Source organism: Thamnophis elegans, chromosome Z (genome assembly GCF_009769535.1).
Source record: "Thamnophis elegans isolate rThaEle1 chromosome Z, rThaEle1.pri, whole genome shotgun sequence".
In the NCBI taxonomy this organism is placed as follows: domain Eukaryota; kingdom Metazoa; phylum Chordata; class Lepidosauria; order Squamata; family Colubridae; genus Thamnophis; species Thamnophis elegans.
Window position 1 is genome coordinate 30,885,833 of NC_045558.1, and position 19,090 is coordinate 30,904,922.

Consider the following 19,090-nt stretch of genomic DNA (forward strand, 5'->3'; position numbering starts at 1 on the left):
CGAACAACCACAGACACACTGCAATCTTTGGTGCTATGCCTGATAGGTTAATGCTGCGCATGTCCCTCTCCTACACAGCCTTGGGTCTGGAGCTTTTGTCCAGCCAGATTGAGACGTGCCGGGCAATGTTCCCTCTAAGCTGCACAGCTGCGCACGTAACAAGAAAAGACCACGCAGAAGTTACAAACTGCCGGGCAGTGTTTTTTAATGTCTTAAAATATGACTGGAAATATCTCCCCACCCCCCCTTCTCTCTCTGCACCGAACTCTCTCCTCCATCTGATGATTGGTGAAATCAAGAAAGACTGCCCGGAGACAGATGACGCTGCAGAAGGGAGAATTTCCATTGGTCCTCTGAAGCTTTGTCGATTCCTGGGAAACGCGATTTGCTGGTTGTAGCTTGAGTTTCTCTACACATCAGGGGTTTCTTAGGCATTGCATCATCTGAAGCCCCATTCTGGGCTCGGCAATGTTTCTGCGATCGCTTCGCTTTGCGGAGAGAGGGAAGCAGCATGGAGTTGGACTGCCTGAGCCAAAGGGGTCCACGGAAACTTGAGACTTGATTTTTGAGCAGTACCAATCCATTCCACTCTTTCCTTTCCCTTACTGTCTTCCTTCTATCTTCCTTTCCTTTTCCTTTTTTCCTTTCCTTTCTCTTTTCCTTTCTCCTTTTCTTTCCTTTTTCCTTTCCTTCTTTTCCATTTCCTTTCCTTTTTCCTTTGATTTCTCTTTTCCTTTCCTTTCTCCTTTCCTTTCTCCTTTCCTTTCTCCTTTCCTTTCTCCTTTCCTTTCCTTTCTCCTTTCCTTTCCTTTTCCATTTCCTTTCTCCTTTCCTTTCCTTTCCTTTTCCATTTCCTTTCCTTTCCTTTCTCCTTTCCTTTCTCTTTTCCTTTCCTTTCTCTTTTCCTTTCTTTATTTCTTTTTCCCTTTTTTTCTTTTCCCTTTCCTTTCCCTCCCTTTTTCATCCTTTCCTTCTTTTCCATTTCCTTTCCTTTCCTTTCTTCTTTCCCATTTCCTTTCCTTTTTCCTTTCATTCTTTTCCTTTTTCTTTCCTTTTTCCTTTCCTTTCTCTTTTCCTTTCTCTTTTCCTTTCCTTTTCTTCTTCCCAATTTCCTTTCCCTCCCCCTTCCTTCCTTCCTTCCTTCCTTCCTTCCTTCCTTCCTGGATGTCTGAGGGAGAGGGAGGGGACCCTTTTCCTCCCTGCCCCCCTCCCCAACATCTGCTCTGATGGCAATTATGGCTAAAAAAATTCAGGTGCTCAGGCATGAAAATGTGCCACTCAAACACTAAACTTTTCCGCACACATTGAAAAAAAATTAGAGAGAACATTGATGCCGGGCCAACCTCTTCATTTCCCTGCAGAGCCCCAGCCTCTCTCACAACTGGGTGGAGCCTACTCCACCTCTTTCTGGAGCGCTGAACCCACATGGATTTTACAAATTGTGCTGCTGCAGAACTGGAGATTTTGACATGTCACCAGCTTGCTCCCCTTGCTTGCCAGAAGCAAATTGCAAGAGGGCTCCTAAACAAACCAGCTTTCCAGTTTCACCATGTTTCTCTGCCACTGTGGAGCTGGAGGGCTTGGCGCACCATCACCCTGCTCCCTTCGCTTGCCAGAAGCATTCCTTTTCCGAATTGCAACAAATTTGTGGTGCTAAAACAAAAAAAAGAAAGATCAGCCTTTCCAGCTTCTCGCAAAAAAAAAAAAAAAGGTAAGATCCCATGAAGTTGGAAAGGCTGGTTTTACTTTTTTCTTTAGCCCCATAACTTGCCTCATGGAGTTGCTTGGTCTCTTCTGCTCTGCATTGGGAAAAGTGACAACTTCAGAGGATTCTTCTTTGGTTTCCTATGCTTTTCTTCCTTTTCCATTTCTCCAGAAAAAGAAGGGTGTCTTGAGCTGCGAGGAGACATTCAATGGAGCTGGAAAGCACGTCTGTTTAGCAGCCCCTCTTGCAATTTGAAAAACGAGTGCTTTTAGCAAGTGAGGGATGCCAAGCTCTGCAACTCCATGGTGGTGCAATTTGTGAAATCAGGATGGTTTTGGCGCTCCAGCAAGTGGCAGAGCAGGGCCACGCCCACTTCTGAGAGAAGCTGGGGATGGCAGAGAATGGGAGAAGCTGGCCTGGCATTTCTCTGCCTGGCTGGACAAGGCCTCTGATACCGAAGTCTGCGCAGGAGGAGAGTGTGGGCAGTGCAGTGCGCTCAAGCATGGTGCCAAAGATAAGTTAGCAGTTGGTGATGGGGTGGAGAGGAAAAGTCCAAGCAGCTTGGGACCCCAATGGATGGGAAGAGGAGCATTGGATCTCTCAGTGGGTGAGGGGAGGCCTTTGGTGGCTGGACGCTTTGGTCCCTGCATTAGTCTTTCCATGGTTTCCCCACTCCTGAGATACCCCATGCACTCTTAATGACCTGTGTATTTGAGTAACTGGAGGGATGAGGTTCGTTCTTTTAATTAGCAATCTCCATTACATTCGTAACTCAAGGATTACCTGTATACAGCATATTTTCTTTAGCATACGAAATTTCTATCTGAACTCTCTTTTCCTCAATGGAATGGTGCTATTTTCTTTTGATTATTTTCCAGCAATAGAGACTAAAATAAACTGGAGTCTTAACATGCCTTAGTTGTTTCAATAAATGAATGACACAAGTGAATAGTTTTGGCATAATTAATTACATCATTGAAAGAACAAATAATTATTCCGAGAACAATTGTAACATTTGTTCTGTGTTCGGTATTTGAGGTATGAACCACAGATTTCCATCAGTTAACTTTGATATGAATAAAGTGGCTTTCTGGCAGAGCTTATATAGATATTTCTTTTTTAAAGAAGCCCAAACACAGTTAGCTCTAGAACGGAATATAAGCTCAATTTATAAAAAATAGACCGCTTGTCATCTGCTTTTTTCTTCGGTTGCTCCTATTTGTCTCCCCTTCATAAGAAATGGAGTTGAGAAAGTGTCCTCACTGATGTCAGACTCCGGAGGCTTCAGAGGCAGCACATAACAACCAGAAGGCCCTGCCCCCTCTCTGCCTCTGATGCAGAGCCCTTGTCTGAGCCTTCCCCAGACTCCAGGACTGACCCATGTTCCTCCCCAACCTCCTCACTGTCTGACTCTGCTGCCAGCTCTACAGGCCACCAGTGGACCACAACATTTCTACGCTCCTCTACATCAAAAAGTTATTTAACTTTTGATGGATCTCAGTTCAGAAAGAGAAAGAATTCTTTGAATTCATTTTAACATCTATGTCTCTAGACAAATCCATGTAGTTTTTTTACCCGCAGGTATATGGGGGTCATTGTCTTTTCCAATTTATTTTTTCAACTTTCCAGTCTAGTCTGCAACCCTGGTTTCTGATGGTCTCTCATTTAAATAAGTGTAACTCTCCTTAGCCTTTCTGGAATGAGCTAGTTTAGATTAGATGCTATCACCTGCTATAGTAGATCCTTATCAATGCTATGAGATTCCTGAATTTTGAAAATTATTGAGTGGACTTCCCATTTTATTGTTTGGTTTATGCAAATTACATTGTTTCTACACCAAAGTATAAAATAATTATCTGGTTATCGGATGTTTTGGTATAAAATGTATTGTGCATAATATTTTAGAAGAATGACCTTAAAAGGTTTCTGAAACGACACTAATATTCATCTTAATTTGAAAAAAAAAATAACTTCTGAAATTTGAAAACACTATAACTTCTAATGGTTGTCTTTTGTTTTGCAGTGAATTGAATTCAAAACTACAGGACACCTTGGAGCAAATTGAGGTGAGTTTAGATGAGTGTAAGTAGTTTTGCCCATTAAATGATAAAAGTATTTTCATCATGATAGATCAGACTGAAATCCTATCTATTCGAACATTCTGTTCCCACGGAATTTAATCAGATGCAGGATGCAAGTTCAATAGCTCTTTTCCTACTATTGTTCCTTATGCTGACTTTGAACTAAAGATAACCTGTAGTATAGGCATTTGAATTAATAGCTTTAAAATCCAGAAATTTGCTAAATTACAATTAAAAGCCTGCTAGCTTGGTAGTTGTCACCATATTTTAGCAAAGACTTTCATCATTTCATTATTGGTATGTACTGTCCGCCCAGGATTTTACACACAGTTTAGATTCATTGTGTACAGTAATCCTACTTCTATTATAATTAGAGTTTTGAGAAAATGGAAGACGCCTCCATATCCAATTTATCCACAACCTACATAATTAACATGCCTTTATCATAACCCATACTTGCATTTTAATTAAACACTAAAGCTGTAAATCTTACGAGGAAGTAATAATTTCCATAGATCATTTAGTTGATTTCTGTCTACTCAATATTCCAAAAATAAGATTCTCATACCTTTGTTTGAAGGCATTTTGTTTTATTGTGAACAAATGCATCAAATGCATTTGAATTGTAGGGTTTTTTCCCCATGCTATCTTTTACTAAATGCTAAATGATTGTTACTTTACAGGAGCAGTTAGATGTTGCACTTTCTAAAATATGCAAGAACTTTGACATAAACCATTATACTAAGGTGCAACAGGCATATAGGCTACTTGGAAAAACACAGGTTAGTATTCTCTTGTTCAAATTGCATCCTGATATGCAGTGGGTTAGCCTTTCTTAGGACGGTTTCACACTTGTGACCATGCAGCATACCCATGGTCATGTGATCAAAATTCAGGCACTTGGCAACCTGCATGTATGTCTGTTACAACATCCTACTGTCGAATGATCACCATTTGTAAAATTCACAGCTGACTTCTGACAAGCAAAGTCAATGGGGAAGCCAGATTCTCTTAACAACTGCATGATTCATTTAATTGGAAGATAGTTTCAGTTTCAGTTTTGGTTTATTTGTATGCCGCCCTTCTCCAGGAGGGACTCAGGGCGGCGAACAACTCAAAGGGGAAAGGGAACATAAACAACAGTACACATAATTAAAATACACGAAAATCACACAGCCATACCAGTCGAGAGGGGAGGGGAACTCATCAACCCCAGGCCTGCCGGCACAGCCAGGTTTTAACGGCTTTCCAGAAGGCCTGGAGAGAGGTGAGGGTCCGGATCTCCGCGGGGAGTTCATTCCAAAGGGCCGGAGCTGCTACAGAGAAGGCCCTCCCCTGGGTAGTAGCCAGATGGCATTGGCTGGTGGACGGAACCCGGAGGAGGCCGACCCTGTGTGATCTGACGGGTCTTTGGGAGGTAATTGGCAGCAGGCGGTCTCTCAAGTACCCAGGTCCAATACCATGAAGGGCTTTATAAGTTACGACTAGCACTTTGAAGCGTATCCGGAGACCGATCGGTAGCCAGTGCAGCTCGCGGAGGATAAGATAGCTCACTTAATAACTGTCTTGTTAAACCATAGAAATTTTGGACTCAATTGTTGCCATAAGTCAAGGACTATGAGAGGGGAGAGAGAGAGAGAGAGAGAGAAAGAGAGAGAGAGAGAGAGAACACGACAGAGCACAGCTGAAGGAAAATTGAGTCTTGGAAATGAGAAGCCTTATTAGAATGTTCATTTATGGCACCCAAAATCAATTTTAAATCATGTGCATATTTCTTTTTAAAAGAACTAATTTTGCATTTACTGCTCCCTGGAGAAATAGTTTAGAATCATAAATAATTAAAGCATAGTCTCAGAATGTCAATGTGAGAAGAGCAAAATATATTTGTTCCCCTTATTTCAATAGGGTGTTCTTTCATGATTCATCTCTATTTCAGCTTTCAATTATACATTTCTCTGGAGGGGGAAAATACACTTTTGACTGGGAAACACTCAGTTCTTAATTTCTGATATTATTCATGAATGAAAAAAATGAGTATTTTGAGATCTAATTATATTGAAGTGGGAGCAAAATACGACTCTTATTCTGATTTTGGGAATATCATTATTAGTCACTTCTGGGAAGGAAAACCTAGGAAAAGAAACAAGGAAACCCTTGACCTTCAATTTTCATTTAAGTATAAAGAGATACAAATGATCAAATTTGCTATAATGGATTGGAAAGTGTGCTTTGAAGTCCATGTTGGAAGAGCCTTGGTGGTGCAGTGGTTAGAGTGCATACTGCAAGCTACTTCAGCCTGCTGGCTGCCTGTAATTTAGCAGTTCAGATCTCACCAGGCTCAAGGTTGACTCAGCCTTCCATCCTTCTGAGGTGGGTAAAATGAGACCCAAATTGTTGGGGGCAATATGATGACTCTGTAAACCCGCTTAGAGGGGGCTGTAAAGTTCTGTAAAGCAGTATATACCGTATTTTTCAGAGTATAAGACACACCAAAATTTTGAAGAGGCAAATTAAAAAAAAAGTTTTTGCACTCTGCAGACCTCCCAAAAATGGCCTGTTTTTCTTGAAAACAGGCCCGTTTTTTAAAAAGGGCATAAATAGCCTATTTAGGAGGCTTGTAGAGTGCTCCTGGGGGTAGGGTGGGCCAAAAATGAGCAAAAAACAGCCAGTTTTTTGCAAAAAAAAGGCCCTTTTTTGTCAAAAAAAGAGGGCATGCATAGCCTTTAGGAGGCTTATAGAGTGCTCCTGGGGGCTAGGGTAGGGGGCAAAATTGAGCAAAAAACAGACCGTTTTTACGCACCCAGATTTTCAGCCTCTTTTTTGAGGGAAAAAGATGCATTTTATACTCTGAAAAATACGGTAAGTCCTATTGCTATTGCTAGGGTGCTGTCTGAGCTTGTTTCTTTGTTTGCAGATGTTTCATTGTGCAATTTGGTAATATTGGTCTGAATGAGTTCTCAAGATTTGCTCCCTATTTATATACAGTATTTTACCCTACCAGTTTTGGTGGCAATATGGTTTCCTGCTTAGTGATTCCTTGATTAATGTATTGTTTCCTACCTGATTGTTTGACTACTTATGCTATTGTTACTTAGGTGGGTAATAAAACATCTGCAAACAAACCAAATTCAGAAAGTGCCAAGGATTTCATAGTTTAATTCTGAGCTATAGATATATAGATAAGTTCACTTTGTTGGAGTTGCAGAGTGTCCAAATAGAATTAGGCAACTGATGTCTTTAAATGCTCTTCATCTCTATCCAGACAGCCATGGACCAACTACATATGCACTTTACTCAAGCCATTCACAATACAGTATTCCAGGTTGTTCTAGGGTATGTTGAATTGTGTGCAGGAAACAGCGACACCAAATTTCAGAAGCTTCAATACAAGGATCTTTGCACAGTATGTAGTTCTACAGTGGTTTTGAACATTTAATGTTTGTATATGCTGATGTTCCTACCTATTTACAAAAACAACCTTTTAAAATTAAGTCCATATTTAATTTAGGATGAAATCATATGTTATAAATGTAAAGCAATCTTTTAAAATTAAGTCCATAATTAATTTGGGATAAAAGAGTGTCATAAAGATAAAGTAGGATAAGATGGATATGGAAAATTAAAAAGCATATTTATTTATAAATTTATAAACTCTGAACTAACGACTGAGCAGCTAGCAATATAGAAAACACAAAGTAGAGCAAAATGGAGTAAAAATAGTGCAAAACAATGCAATGCCAATGCAATATAAAGTGATAAGGGCCATAGCAAAACATAAGAAACCATGTATTTATTTTACACTCTCAACTAATATCCTGGCCTCGCTGCCTGACAGAAAAATAAGAATGCTGGTAAAGTCAAGGCCATCAGAATTTCTTGGAGGAGGCAGTTTTACAGGGTAGAACTACTTAATGAAGTACTTGGATGGAGTTTTCCAAGAATTCCCTAGACAATAGGCCAGCCTGGGAAGCTGAAAAAAATAAATTCCCCCAAAAAGCATTGGGACGTTTAATACCAGAAAGTCTTTAAATTTTATAGAAGTGTTTGCATATGGATCTTAGGATTCTTCACTTAATTAAGCACAATCATCAGATTTAATGGGAAGTGACTATTTTAGGAATTGAATTAATTGAATTAATTCAATTAATTAATTCTTAACAGCATTTATTTTTAAAACCTGGGGAAAATTGTATATATTGTACCTAGCTTGTTTGGAGATTTAAAACACATATTTTTCTTTAAAAGAAAACACTTATGTTCTTAATTTAAATGAACTAATTGACAAGGTAGGAAAAATCATTCAGATTTTAAGTGCTAGCGCCTGTTGACTTTTCAGACTAATAGTGTATTTAAAGCCTGCTAATTACTGCACTATCAACAATTCTTGAATGTTTTGGGGAAAATTTATATCACTTTGTAAGTACAAGAGTTACAAATATTTTATATTAAATGGAAAATGGTCTCTTTTTATTGGAAAAGAATAGGTTTTTTTTAAAAAAAAATGCAATCCATTTTAGAAGATTTTCAGGCATGTTCCAAAGCTACTTTTTCAAGAGGCAATGGAATTTTCAGATTTTTCTTTGAAGATGTTTCACTTCTCATCTAAGAAGCTTCTTCAGCTCTTCAAAAACGTCTTCAAAGAAAAACCAGAAAGTTTGCCTCTTGAAAAAGTACTTTTGGGACAATCCATTATAACTTGAAACTAATGAACAAGAGATAAATGTTCATGTTTTTTTTTTAAAGTGAGGAGGTTGGGTGTCCTCTTAAGAAAAAATTATTAACTTTCCATCTGTAGGAAACAGACATATGTATTATTAAATTACAGAAGTATATATGTAGCTTATCAGTTTTAATGTTTATTTATTTGTATTATCAGCATTACAGTTAAAATTAAGACATACTAAGTGACATAAAATTTAAAATACAAAATGCAAGATTAAAATGTACAAGTTAAACAGTCATTTTTAATTGTTTTGTGCTAATAGTTAACTTTTATGCCTATTTGGCATTGTTTTTGAATTAAGAAAGCAAGATACTTTCATAGACCTGTTTTGTGTATTGCACAGCACATTACATCAGACAGTTACATTCCATGCCTTGCTGATTTGTGCAAAGCTCTATGGGAGGTCATGCTGAGTTATTATCGGACAATGGATTGGCATGAAAAATATGACCATGGGGAGTCTCCATCTTCTGGTAGGAAATGCCTCTTCTATTTTCAGTTTCCAAGCATAAAAATTGGAGTGGAGCCCATCTGATCTGTTTGAATAACATGGTCAATGTATGTCCATTGTTTCAGTGGGAAGCTACGTGTCTTAGTTTAAGGAACATGTACCAAATGGTTGTTGTATTTTATATTCAGCATCTTTTGTGATTAATTAGCATTTTCTTTTTCACATCTAAACATTTGTTTGCTAGAGGCCATTAACTTTTATTTGGTCATAGATTTAAGGGTTTAATTATATTTAGCATGCTTGCCTAGTGCAAAATATACACAACTTTGGTCCCAGAATCTCCTTCTACTCTGAAAGTAATGGTTTCACGAACTCAAAAATGTAATATAAATATTAGAACCTTCGGATCTACCCTCTTCTATAAAACTCATTGGAAGACTTTGAGCCAGTTCATTTTCTCTCAGAGCAGTTTACTTAAGTCTTTGCAGCGGTGAAGTTAAAGGGGGAGGTGCTATGTACATATAAATTCCTGGAAGAGAGATGAGATTAGCTATACTTAGTTTAATTAATTGTCTTGGTTCCACCCACTCCTTTTTTGCTTCTATTAAGCTATTCATTGGCTAAATGTGATCCTTAGCTTGAAAATGTGTTGTATCTTAGATCTCACATACACTGTAAGGCTGAAGTCTAGAACACATTTATTAGGGACTTATTTTTGTTGAACAAAGTATTTTACTCTATGAGTGAGACGAGGACAAATGATTAAATGAGCATCATGCTCTTGTTATGCAAGCTCTGCTGCTTTGGTACATTTTGTCAGTTTGACAGAATCTTTGGTTTTGGGGACATCTCTATTACATACCTTATCAGATTAGATCTGTGTGATTGACTGATAATTTTTTTAGTGATGCAGTGAGGCATCAATGTGGCAGTGAGCATTGGGTTACATTCAGTAGCATATTAGAACAAATCTCTAGGCTCTTTAAAACAGAGCTATTTTATTGTTACATGTAATTGGACTCTTTATCATCAGGACTCATCAATCCCAGCCAGCAGATTAGTCAAGGACAATGTGAGATATTTTCTACTTGTATCTACTCATAGATTCTCTGTTCTGTGTTATAAAACACAAGACTTTGTTTATAGTGTTTAATTTCTATTTGAAGATGTTGAAGATTCAAAAGAAATAAAATGAATCAACAATGCCTGAAATCTTTCCTTTTTTTGTAAAACTCAATTTTCTCCTCATTTCTGATGCCTGAAATTACAGTTAAATTATATTTTAGATGGAAATAACATCCTGGATACTGAGGAGACCAATTTTGACCGCAGCTACGTGAAAAAAAAATTGGAACATGGCCTTTCACGAATATGGCAGGTTTGTTTGAAATTTGATCCATCAAAATAAGATCAATTTCTGTGCATGATTTTAAATGACATGCTTAAAAAGTGGAAAAAAAGATTATTTATTTATCTTAAAATTACAGATGTTCCCTGGGGAATGAGTATCAGTTGAAGGGCTTTGTTTTACGCTGTATCTTATTCAAGTTTTTGTATTAAGTGCAAGGTGATTAATCTTACTGATTAATCTTGTTTCTTACTGAATTCTTTGTGAAAGAAGGAAGAGTGAGTCTTAGCATTGTCATACTGCAGCAACATTTTTGTCTTATGCATCCACATTCTGCTTAATGCTGTTTTGAAATTTTAATTGTTGCAGTGCAGTGCTCCTGAGTTATGTGCCAGATTCAAGGAAATTGATGTGAATAACATCTCCAAAGACTATAATCATGAGTTTTCTTTCCAAATCTTGGGTTTTGAATCTTTAGTTTTTGCAGTCTTGAAATTCTAAGACTGAGGCCTTCTTTCTAGATCATGCTGATGACCCTAAATTTTGTTGACCATCATGCTGCTGTGAAAAAAAATCCCCAACTTCATTTTTTTAGTCTGATAACAGTTGCTAGCAAATTACAGCTCTTGAAACTTTCATCCTGCTATCATCAATTTAAAGGACATATCTTATAGCATCTTCCATTGTTGAAGTACAAAAACCCATTCCTGTGAAATGCCAATCTTGACAGCAATTTCCCTTCAATGATTCACTTATTGTCTTTAAACAGTTCGTCAACCTTTCTCACATGAAACTAGTTGTTTGGTGTCATAGGTCATCTGCTTAATTCTTGATCCACAAATAGCTCTTCCTAGTTTACCATTTTTTCTGTTGTTTGATTCAGCAATGCACACTACCTGTGTCAACACAGCCATCACCATGAACAATCAGTATCTGGTGGTGAATTCCATTTAGAGAAACTCCTTTGGTAGTAAAAAAAATATAGTCACTGCATTGCTTAGAGTACACTCATAAGTATTCACTGCAGAATACTTAGCAACACAGCCTTTTCTCTTAGCAACTTTCCCCAACTAAAGTGGAGGAACAGATGCTAAAAAACACACAAGATCTTCTACTGCACCTGTTCTATGATTTTTAGATGATTTATAACATTAAAGGCATTACTTTTTATTCAACCATCTGTTTTTTTATCTATCTGTGCTTGTACTAACAGTTGGTTGTAAATATGTATTTAGTATCTGAGGAATAGTCCTAAACTGCTATAATCAAGTTGAATTTCCACAGTGTTATCAATCCTACTTTTAAATGAAAAAAAAAGAATTTCTGAATAAAATATAACAGTAATGTGAGATGTGAACAAGATCCGCACATGCAGAGTTCAAGCTAACTGTAGTATTAATAGCCACCCAGAGTAGGCTTAGCAGGAAGAGGGATAGCATATAAATTTAATAAATAAAACAAAAAATATGTTCTGTCTATACACTTTTGAGATTGTACAGTGATTCCATGTTTGATCCCTCCCTGCCAGATTGGGTGCTTCTCAACAAACCAGCAAGGGACAGACAATAAACTTTGTTAACATTAATTTTAATTTTAAAACTGAGTTTAAATAAACAACTATCCTGCAACTCTTTGGGGGATCTTTGATGAATTTCAGCTGATGAGCAAACAATGAGCAAATAAGATTTTCCATTTTTTATGCTTTGTGATTGTTTAATTATAAATAGTTAAAATAGCAAATTATTGTTTCTATAGTATTTTAGACTTTTTGTTTTAAATAGGATGTCCAATTGAAAGTGAAGATCTATTTGCTGGGCACCGATATGTCTAACTTCAAATATGATGACTTCATATTTGTACTGGATATTATTAGCAGGTAGGTTGACAAGGTTCTGTATATAATACTGTATAGGTATATAATTACTGTTAATTACTTAGCCCATTTGGCTATTAATAGGACAATCTCCCGAAGCTCTTAGTTATATTGTAGTTTAACTTTCTCCATATTGGTGCTCTCCTACAATCCCTTAGCCTGCAAGGAGGATCAATTTATTCAGATAAATTTGATACGCTACCTTAGGTAAGTTTCCTATATTTTCATGCAGTAAAAATGTAGAAAATGAGACCAAAGCACCTTTTATAAATTATGAACATTTCTGAAAAAAGTTAAGTGTAATGAATAGGAACCCGCCTCCGTTCCCAATTGCTCCATAGAAAAGTCTCTACATGCACTGTAGGTCTGCAAAAATTTTTCCTTTGGATACCTTATGTTGAAGACATACACAGGCGTAGATGATTCTGCTAGTAATTTGGATCCAAGAGATATAAAGCTTTATATGTTGTAATGAATTGGCTTGGAAAACAATTGGTGATAGATTCAACTGTTTCCACTTTGAAGTGATGTGATATCTCCTCAAAACACAATTTACCATCTCTGCAGCCATCAATTCAATTAGTTATAATTTTTATACTGCACTAATCAAGCATTGAAACTATTAGCAACTTTGTCATTTTTGTCCACTATTGATGAATGATCCAAGAAGATCATTGTGAGCCCAAATGTTCTGATTTTTAGGATTTATAAACGAGGTTCTTCCATATTTAGAGATAAATGTCTTATTCAAATCAGATTCAGGTTCTCACTAAATTAAGTTTTATCTATGCTGCTGTTGTAGGCAAGTTAATATTGCAATATTTTGCAATATGCCTTTAATTAGAAAACCTTTTGGCAAAGCCATTTCAAAACTTCTAGATTTGCAGAGATTAGAGACTCATAAAAGACAAGAGTTTTAAAAATATTTACAATTACATACTATAGTGAATGTTTAATGGGGATATTATTTTTACTAGGCTGGTGCAGGTTGGAGAAGAATTTTGTGGCAGCAAGTCAGAAGTGTTGCAAGATTCCATTAGAAAACAAAGTGTTAATTATTTCAAGAATTATCACAGGTAAGTTTTACAATTTTTTCAGTTGTGGAAATTTAATACTTAATATAGTGGACAAATTATAAAGCACATACTCATGCATCCCACATTATGTGGTGTCCATATAATAATAATAAGCAAAGTGAATGCTTAATTTTAAATGTGTAAATTAACATAAAATTTTCTCTAAAAAAGAAAGTCTTTTTTTCCATAATGAAGAGATATGAGAACTGGCGTCTATTAATATAGGTCTTTATTTGTCTGGACCAGTATTGCCAAATCTGGCTAGTAGTAGCCAGGAATTATCTTGGGAATTCTGTCAGGAATTCTTGCCAAGCTTTTCCCCATCCTTATAGATGGCAGAAATTAAATCTCAGACTTTGAGTAGCAACTTCTGATTATTTGACTGCTAATTTAAATATATTCCTACATAATTTCAATATTGTACAGAATATAGCCTAATCCCTAATTCCATTTGTACATTAGGCTAAGTCAAAAATAAAAGAACCACAATGTAGACTGCTCTTGTTATTAAAAAAAGTATCTTTCTTTTTCTAGCAATGAAGAGTGCTAAACTACTGGATAATTAATCCCATGTTTCACTCTAAAATTTGTGCACAGGCCTTCAGGTCAAGCTTAATAATGACTGTTGGACAAATCTCTGCAGTTTTCATGGCAAGATTTTTGGAAGTAGTTTGTCATGAAGAGACAGTGACTGTTCCAAAGTTACACAGTTGGCTTTGTGCCTAAGACAGCTTGAAATCATGATTTCCTTGTTTCTAATCTGATGCTTTTAACCAGAAAACCAAACTGACTTTCACTTTAAACTTAAAAAATTCATTCACATTACTATTTCTGGTTGTTAGGCTGCTGGTTGATCTGAGTCTCTTGGCATATATCTATTCAGATTTTGTTCAGCAAAACTATTCAGTTTTTATAGTTTCTAAAGGGAAATGGTAAAAGAAAATTACATTATTTGCTGGATATTTTGAAAACTGTTTCAACTCTATGTTTTAGCTTGGTGAGCAATCTCAAGAAGAAATAACTCAGCAAATGTTTTTGTAAGCTACCTGGAGTCACTGAGAGTCAGTTGGGTCACTATATAAATTTTCATAAATAAAAAAAGTCATTTAAGTTAATAAACAATCATATAATTCTTCATTATAGTGCTTTTCCAAACTTTTTACTGTTGCTAATTGTTTTTATGCTAAGAGTGATAACATACATTAGTTATATATCTGTAATTGTGCTTTAGCTGTCTTCTAGTCAGTGGAAAAATGTATTTCTTTTTGGGAGTAAGGATCATAGTTTTTAGAAAATCTTAAATTTACTTGTTGGGAAAATACCATAAGGAAAGCCAACCGGAAGAGGTGAAAAGGCTAATCAAGTATTGCTCCCATTTTGTTTCCTGATAACTGTTATTCAAAGACTCTACTTCTAGTTGGGAAGTTAGAATAATAATGTTATGTGCATTATGAAGCTATATTTTTTTTAATCTAAATTATTTTTTTTTAAATATATTTTATTCATTTTTCACATTCCATTTGCAATCACTTATATACAGGGTATTTACTATAAGAAAAGAAAAAAAAAAGGAGATAAAATGAACCAAGGGAAAAAAAAAAAAGAAGAAGAACCACCGTATATAAATACATTCTTGTTCTTATTAAGACTATGTTAACACCCCCCCACCCCCCCCCACAAATCCCCATCCCTAATCCTCCCGACTTCCCAGGGCCCACACCTGGTACTACCTTCTGTCTAAAATATCTTGTATACATATGGATTAAAAAATAAAAGTAATATGTCAAAAGAAAGAAAAACAGAAAAAAAGAAGAGAGAAAAGAAAAGAGAAAAAAAAAACGAAAAAAAAACCACTCTTTGTGTTGATCTCAGCCCCCCATCTTTATCTATGCTTAAATAGTATAAATCATTCTATCTATATTTTATTCTCGTCTCTTACTTCTTTGCTATTTACCCCAACCTTCTGTAGACTCTCCCGTTCCTCTTCCTAAACCTTATGATCCCTTCCGATAAAATTTAAGCAACATGGTTCATGCCACATATTCAAATTACTTTGCAGAAGAGTAATCAAGCATTCCCTTCTAGTAAAATTTAAACAGCGTAAATGATCTTTCTTAACCTCCTTTTCAAACAGTAATTCAAAATAATCTAGCCAAGCTTCCCCTTCTTAGTAAAGTTAAGCAGCGTAGATCAAATATTACTTTACACAGAAATCAACTTCTATCTTAAGATAATTCCAACCGACTTTCTCTTCTAATAGGATTTAAATAACGTAGTTCATTCCACATGCATTTTACCCTCATCCCTTACTTGTCTGATATTTACCACTATCAAATTTATGCTAACATTTGTTTAAAATCTAACTCAAAGCAATTTCAACCAACTTTCCCTTCTAATAAAAGTTAAATAGCATGGATCATTCCACATATTCAAATAATACTTTCAGCAAGAGTCAGTTAACCTTCTGTTTTAAAATAGTCCCTTCTAACAAAGTTTAAACAACATAAATCATTCCGCATTCTTTTTACACCTATCTTAAGATAATCCCAACCGGCTTTCTGTTCTAATAAGCTTTAAACAACGTAAATCATTCCACATATATTTTACCCTCATCCCTTGCTTGTCTAATGTTTACCACTATCAAATTTATGCTAACGTTAATTTAAAATCTAGCTCAAAGTAGTTTCACCCAGCTTTCCCTTCTGATAAGAATTAGTCCGCTTTTTCTACCGGAGAGAGGTCTCAAACCCCCATTCAGTCCTTAACTTTGGCGAATATTTTGAAATGTCTAAATTCTCGATCTCCGTTTTTCTGCTTCTCCGAGGGAGGAAAGGCTACCCCCTCCATCTTGCAGCCACACGGCCTGCCGCTTGCCTTCTTCCGCTTGTCTCTCCTCTCTTCCAAGTGAGTCAGGAAGTCCCGCCTTCAAAGTCCTACAGTAGAAATCTTGAGCCTCCGAAACAGAGTTAAGACGAAATCTTTGATTCTCAAATGTAACTGTGATGCCGGCAGGGGCCTCCCATCTGTATCGAATCTGTTGACTCCTAAGCTCTTTAGTTAAAAAGGTGTAGTCCCTTCTTGCTTTCAACATCTGGAAAGGTATATCTTTGAAGACAATCAGGTCCTGGTCATCAACTCGGAGACTGTTGTTATGAAACTTTTGCACAATCGCGTTTCTGGATTCTTTTGTGGAGAAATGTATAATTATGTCCCTCGGGAGCTGTCGCTGTTCCGCTATCAATGAGTTCTGGCGATAGATTTTCCGAATCTGCCAATCAAAATTAAGTCCCGGGCTTCCCACCGCATGGCTGAAGGCTTCAGCAAAGGTCTGTTTCAGATTCTCTTGCTCCTTTTCACGGAATCCTCTGACTCTTATTGCAAATGCCTTCCTATTAAAATTTATCATCATAAGCTGTTGTTCAGTGTCTCTAATTTTTTGTTGTAAAATTTGAATATTGGTAGTCAAATTAAAATTAGCCTTCTCCAAACTTTCCAATTTGTTCTCTATTTCAGCAGAATAATCTGACAGGGCAGACACGGCTGCAAACGTATTCGCCTTCATTTGATTAACTTTAGACTTTAAATCATCATATAGTTCCAATACAAATTCCTTAATTTCTTGTTTAAAATCATTAAACATTTTAAAGAAATATTCCTGTGTTAAAAGTTCTCCAGTAGAAGGCATAGGAGACAAAGGCTGTGGTTCCAGTAAAAATTCTTTAAATTCTTTAGACACATTTGTAGCAAGGCGCTTCTTTGACCTGGGTGCCATAATAAATAAACAAGTAAGCAGCGCTTTGCTCCCCTCTGTTTCCAAAGAAGAAGAGTTTATTTTGTTAAGGAGCGGTCTGCAGGAAGGTAAAACCGGCTAAGTATATCCACTATCAATCATCCACGGAGAGAAATCGCCATTTTGAAATCCATTTAGACAAAGAAGTCTCTAAGACAAATGGTGCTGGTATTTAAGATAGTAATAAAAACATAAATCTCACAGGGGTGGGACCCGCCCGTATCAATTCTAGCTTGAAAAAAAACTTTGTTTTGTCCTGGGGGGGGCTAGCCTGTCTGGGGCTGCCAAAAAAAAAGGCAGCTGAGAAGAACTGGCTGGAGATAAAAGCTCCGCTCACGCTGGATCTAATCTCTATCCACAGCCAAAAAAAGAAAAAGGCTGTGGCTTACGAATAGACCCTAGCCTACAGAGCTACTCCCTGCCCCTTTCTTAGCCAAAAAGGGGTGCTATCTATGATCTTATTTAGATATACAGACCAGATCTCTGAGGAGCTCGGTGGAGCCCTCCTCGGCAACAGGCCACGCCCCCAGCTTAATCTAAATTATTATAGCTTAGTTTCATCGAATGATCCTAGTGAAAACAGAACCAACAACCTCCATCCATCTTTCCCCTATCATGTATAACCATACGGCTCTGGTGAAGACTTTGCTTCTTCTTTGCTATTTTTTCTAAAATAAGCTATATGGTGTGCTTTCTCTGACACTAATTATTTATTTCAGAACTCGTCTTGAAGAACTGCGAATGTTCTTAGAGAATGAGACTTGGGAACTTTGTCCCGTTAAATCAAGTTTCAGCATATTGCAACTTCATGTAAGTCCAGACCATTTCAAACACAGGAAAGATGATAGCTGCTTTGATCAAGGCTGCTACATAGTGTTACTGAAATATATCATATACCGTATTTTTCGGAGTATAAGACACACCTTTTTACTCCAAAAAAGAGGGTGAAAATCTGGGTGCATCTTATACTCCGAATGTAGCCACCGGGGCTGTATGATGAAGCGGACGCTGCAGAGATTGTGATGACTGGAAAGGAGAGACATTTCACTTTTGGGACTCCCACTCAGCTAGGCTCCTGGGAGGGCTCAGGCAGTGGCAGCATTGGCAGCGGCTCCTCACATTGCTGGGGAGTGAAGTCATTGGTATACTCTGCCCTCGCCCTCCTCCTCCTACAAGTGAAAGGTGGCTCAGAGATTGTCTCCCCTGAGCTACCCGCTGAATCTCTGAGGTACCTTTCACTTGCAGGAAGAGGAGGAGGGCGAGGGCAGAGTATACCAAAGACTTTGAGTAACTGGGAAAGAAAGCCGAGCTTGGAACCTGCTAACTGCCACCCGAAAAGCACGCCTTTCTTTAATAGTTACTCAAAGGCTTTGGTTTAAGGAGACGCTGCTTTAAGCCGCCCTCCTCCTTCTACAAACGAAAGGTGCCTCAGAGATGGTAGATTTCTCAGAACGCTAGATTGGGAAGTTAAAAACTTGAAATGGGGTACAATTAAGTTTGATTTGGTCCGGAGAGATTGGGTGGGAGGGTGGGGGAAGGAAGGGAAGGGAAGAGGAACAATCTCTCTAGAAAGACTTATCAGAATGCTAGATGGGAAGTTAAAAACCTGGAATGAGGTACAATCAAGCTTGATTCAAAGGCTTTGGTTCCTGAGGTCGCTGAGTTGCCACCCAAAACGCTGGTACCGCGATCTCTGCAGTGCCCGTTTTACCTGCCCTGTCTCAGGCTGTTGCAGGTGGCAGAGATTGCGGTAATAGCATTTTCGGGTGGCAGCACAGTGATCTCTGGAGCCAAAGCCTTTGAATCAAGCTTGATTGTATTCCATTTCAAGTTTTTAACTTTCCAATCTAGCGTTCGGATAAAAGCCTTTGTAGAGAGATTGTTCCTCTTCCCTTCCCTTCCTCCACTCCCCATCTCCCCAGTCTCTCAGGATCTGCTTATTGCTATTACACCCAGCTACCGTATCTCTTTGCTGCCCGACAGATCGTGTGTGTGTGTCGGATCTGTCATGCAGCAAAGAGATACGGTAGCTGGGCACAATAG

The 19,090-nt window shown here is 37.5% G+C and overlaps 1 protein-coding gene across 2 annotated transcripts in view; it reads left to right on the forward strand.

Moving 5' to 3' along the window:
* The window catches only part of VPS50 (VPS50 subunit of EARP/GARPII complex), a 94,027-nt gene that overhangs the window by 25,244 nt on the left and 49,693 nt on the right, over positions 1 to 19,090 (forward strand). For both annotated transcript variants that reach the window (XM_032237394.1, XM_032237396.1), the window contains exons 10-17: positions 3,729 to 3,771; positions 4,470 to 4,568; positions 7,049 to 7,189; positions 8,853 to 8,982; positions 10,247 to 10,338; positions 12,090 to 12,184; positions 13,159 to 13,257; positions 17,767 to 17,857. In XM_032237394.1, coding sequence (XP_032093285.1) covers positions 3,729 to 3,771; positions 4,470 to 4,568; positions 7,049 to 7,189; positions 8,853 to 8,982; positions 10,247 to 10,338; positions 12,090 to 12,184; positions 13,159 to 13,257; positions 17,767 to 17,857 — 790 coding nt within the window. The remainder of the gene's footprint in view (positions 1 to 3,728; positions 3,772 to 4,469; positions 4,569 to 7,048; positions 7,190 to 8,852; positions 8,983 to 10,246; positions 10,339 to 12,089; positions 12,185 to 13,158; positions 13,258 to 17,766; positions 17,858 to 19,090) is intronic.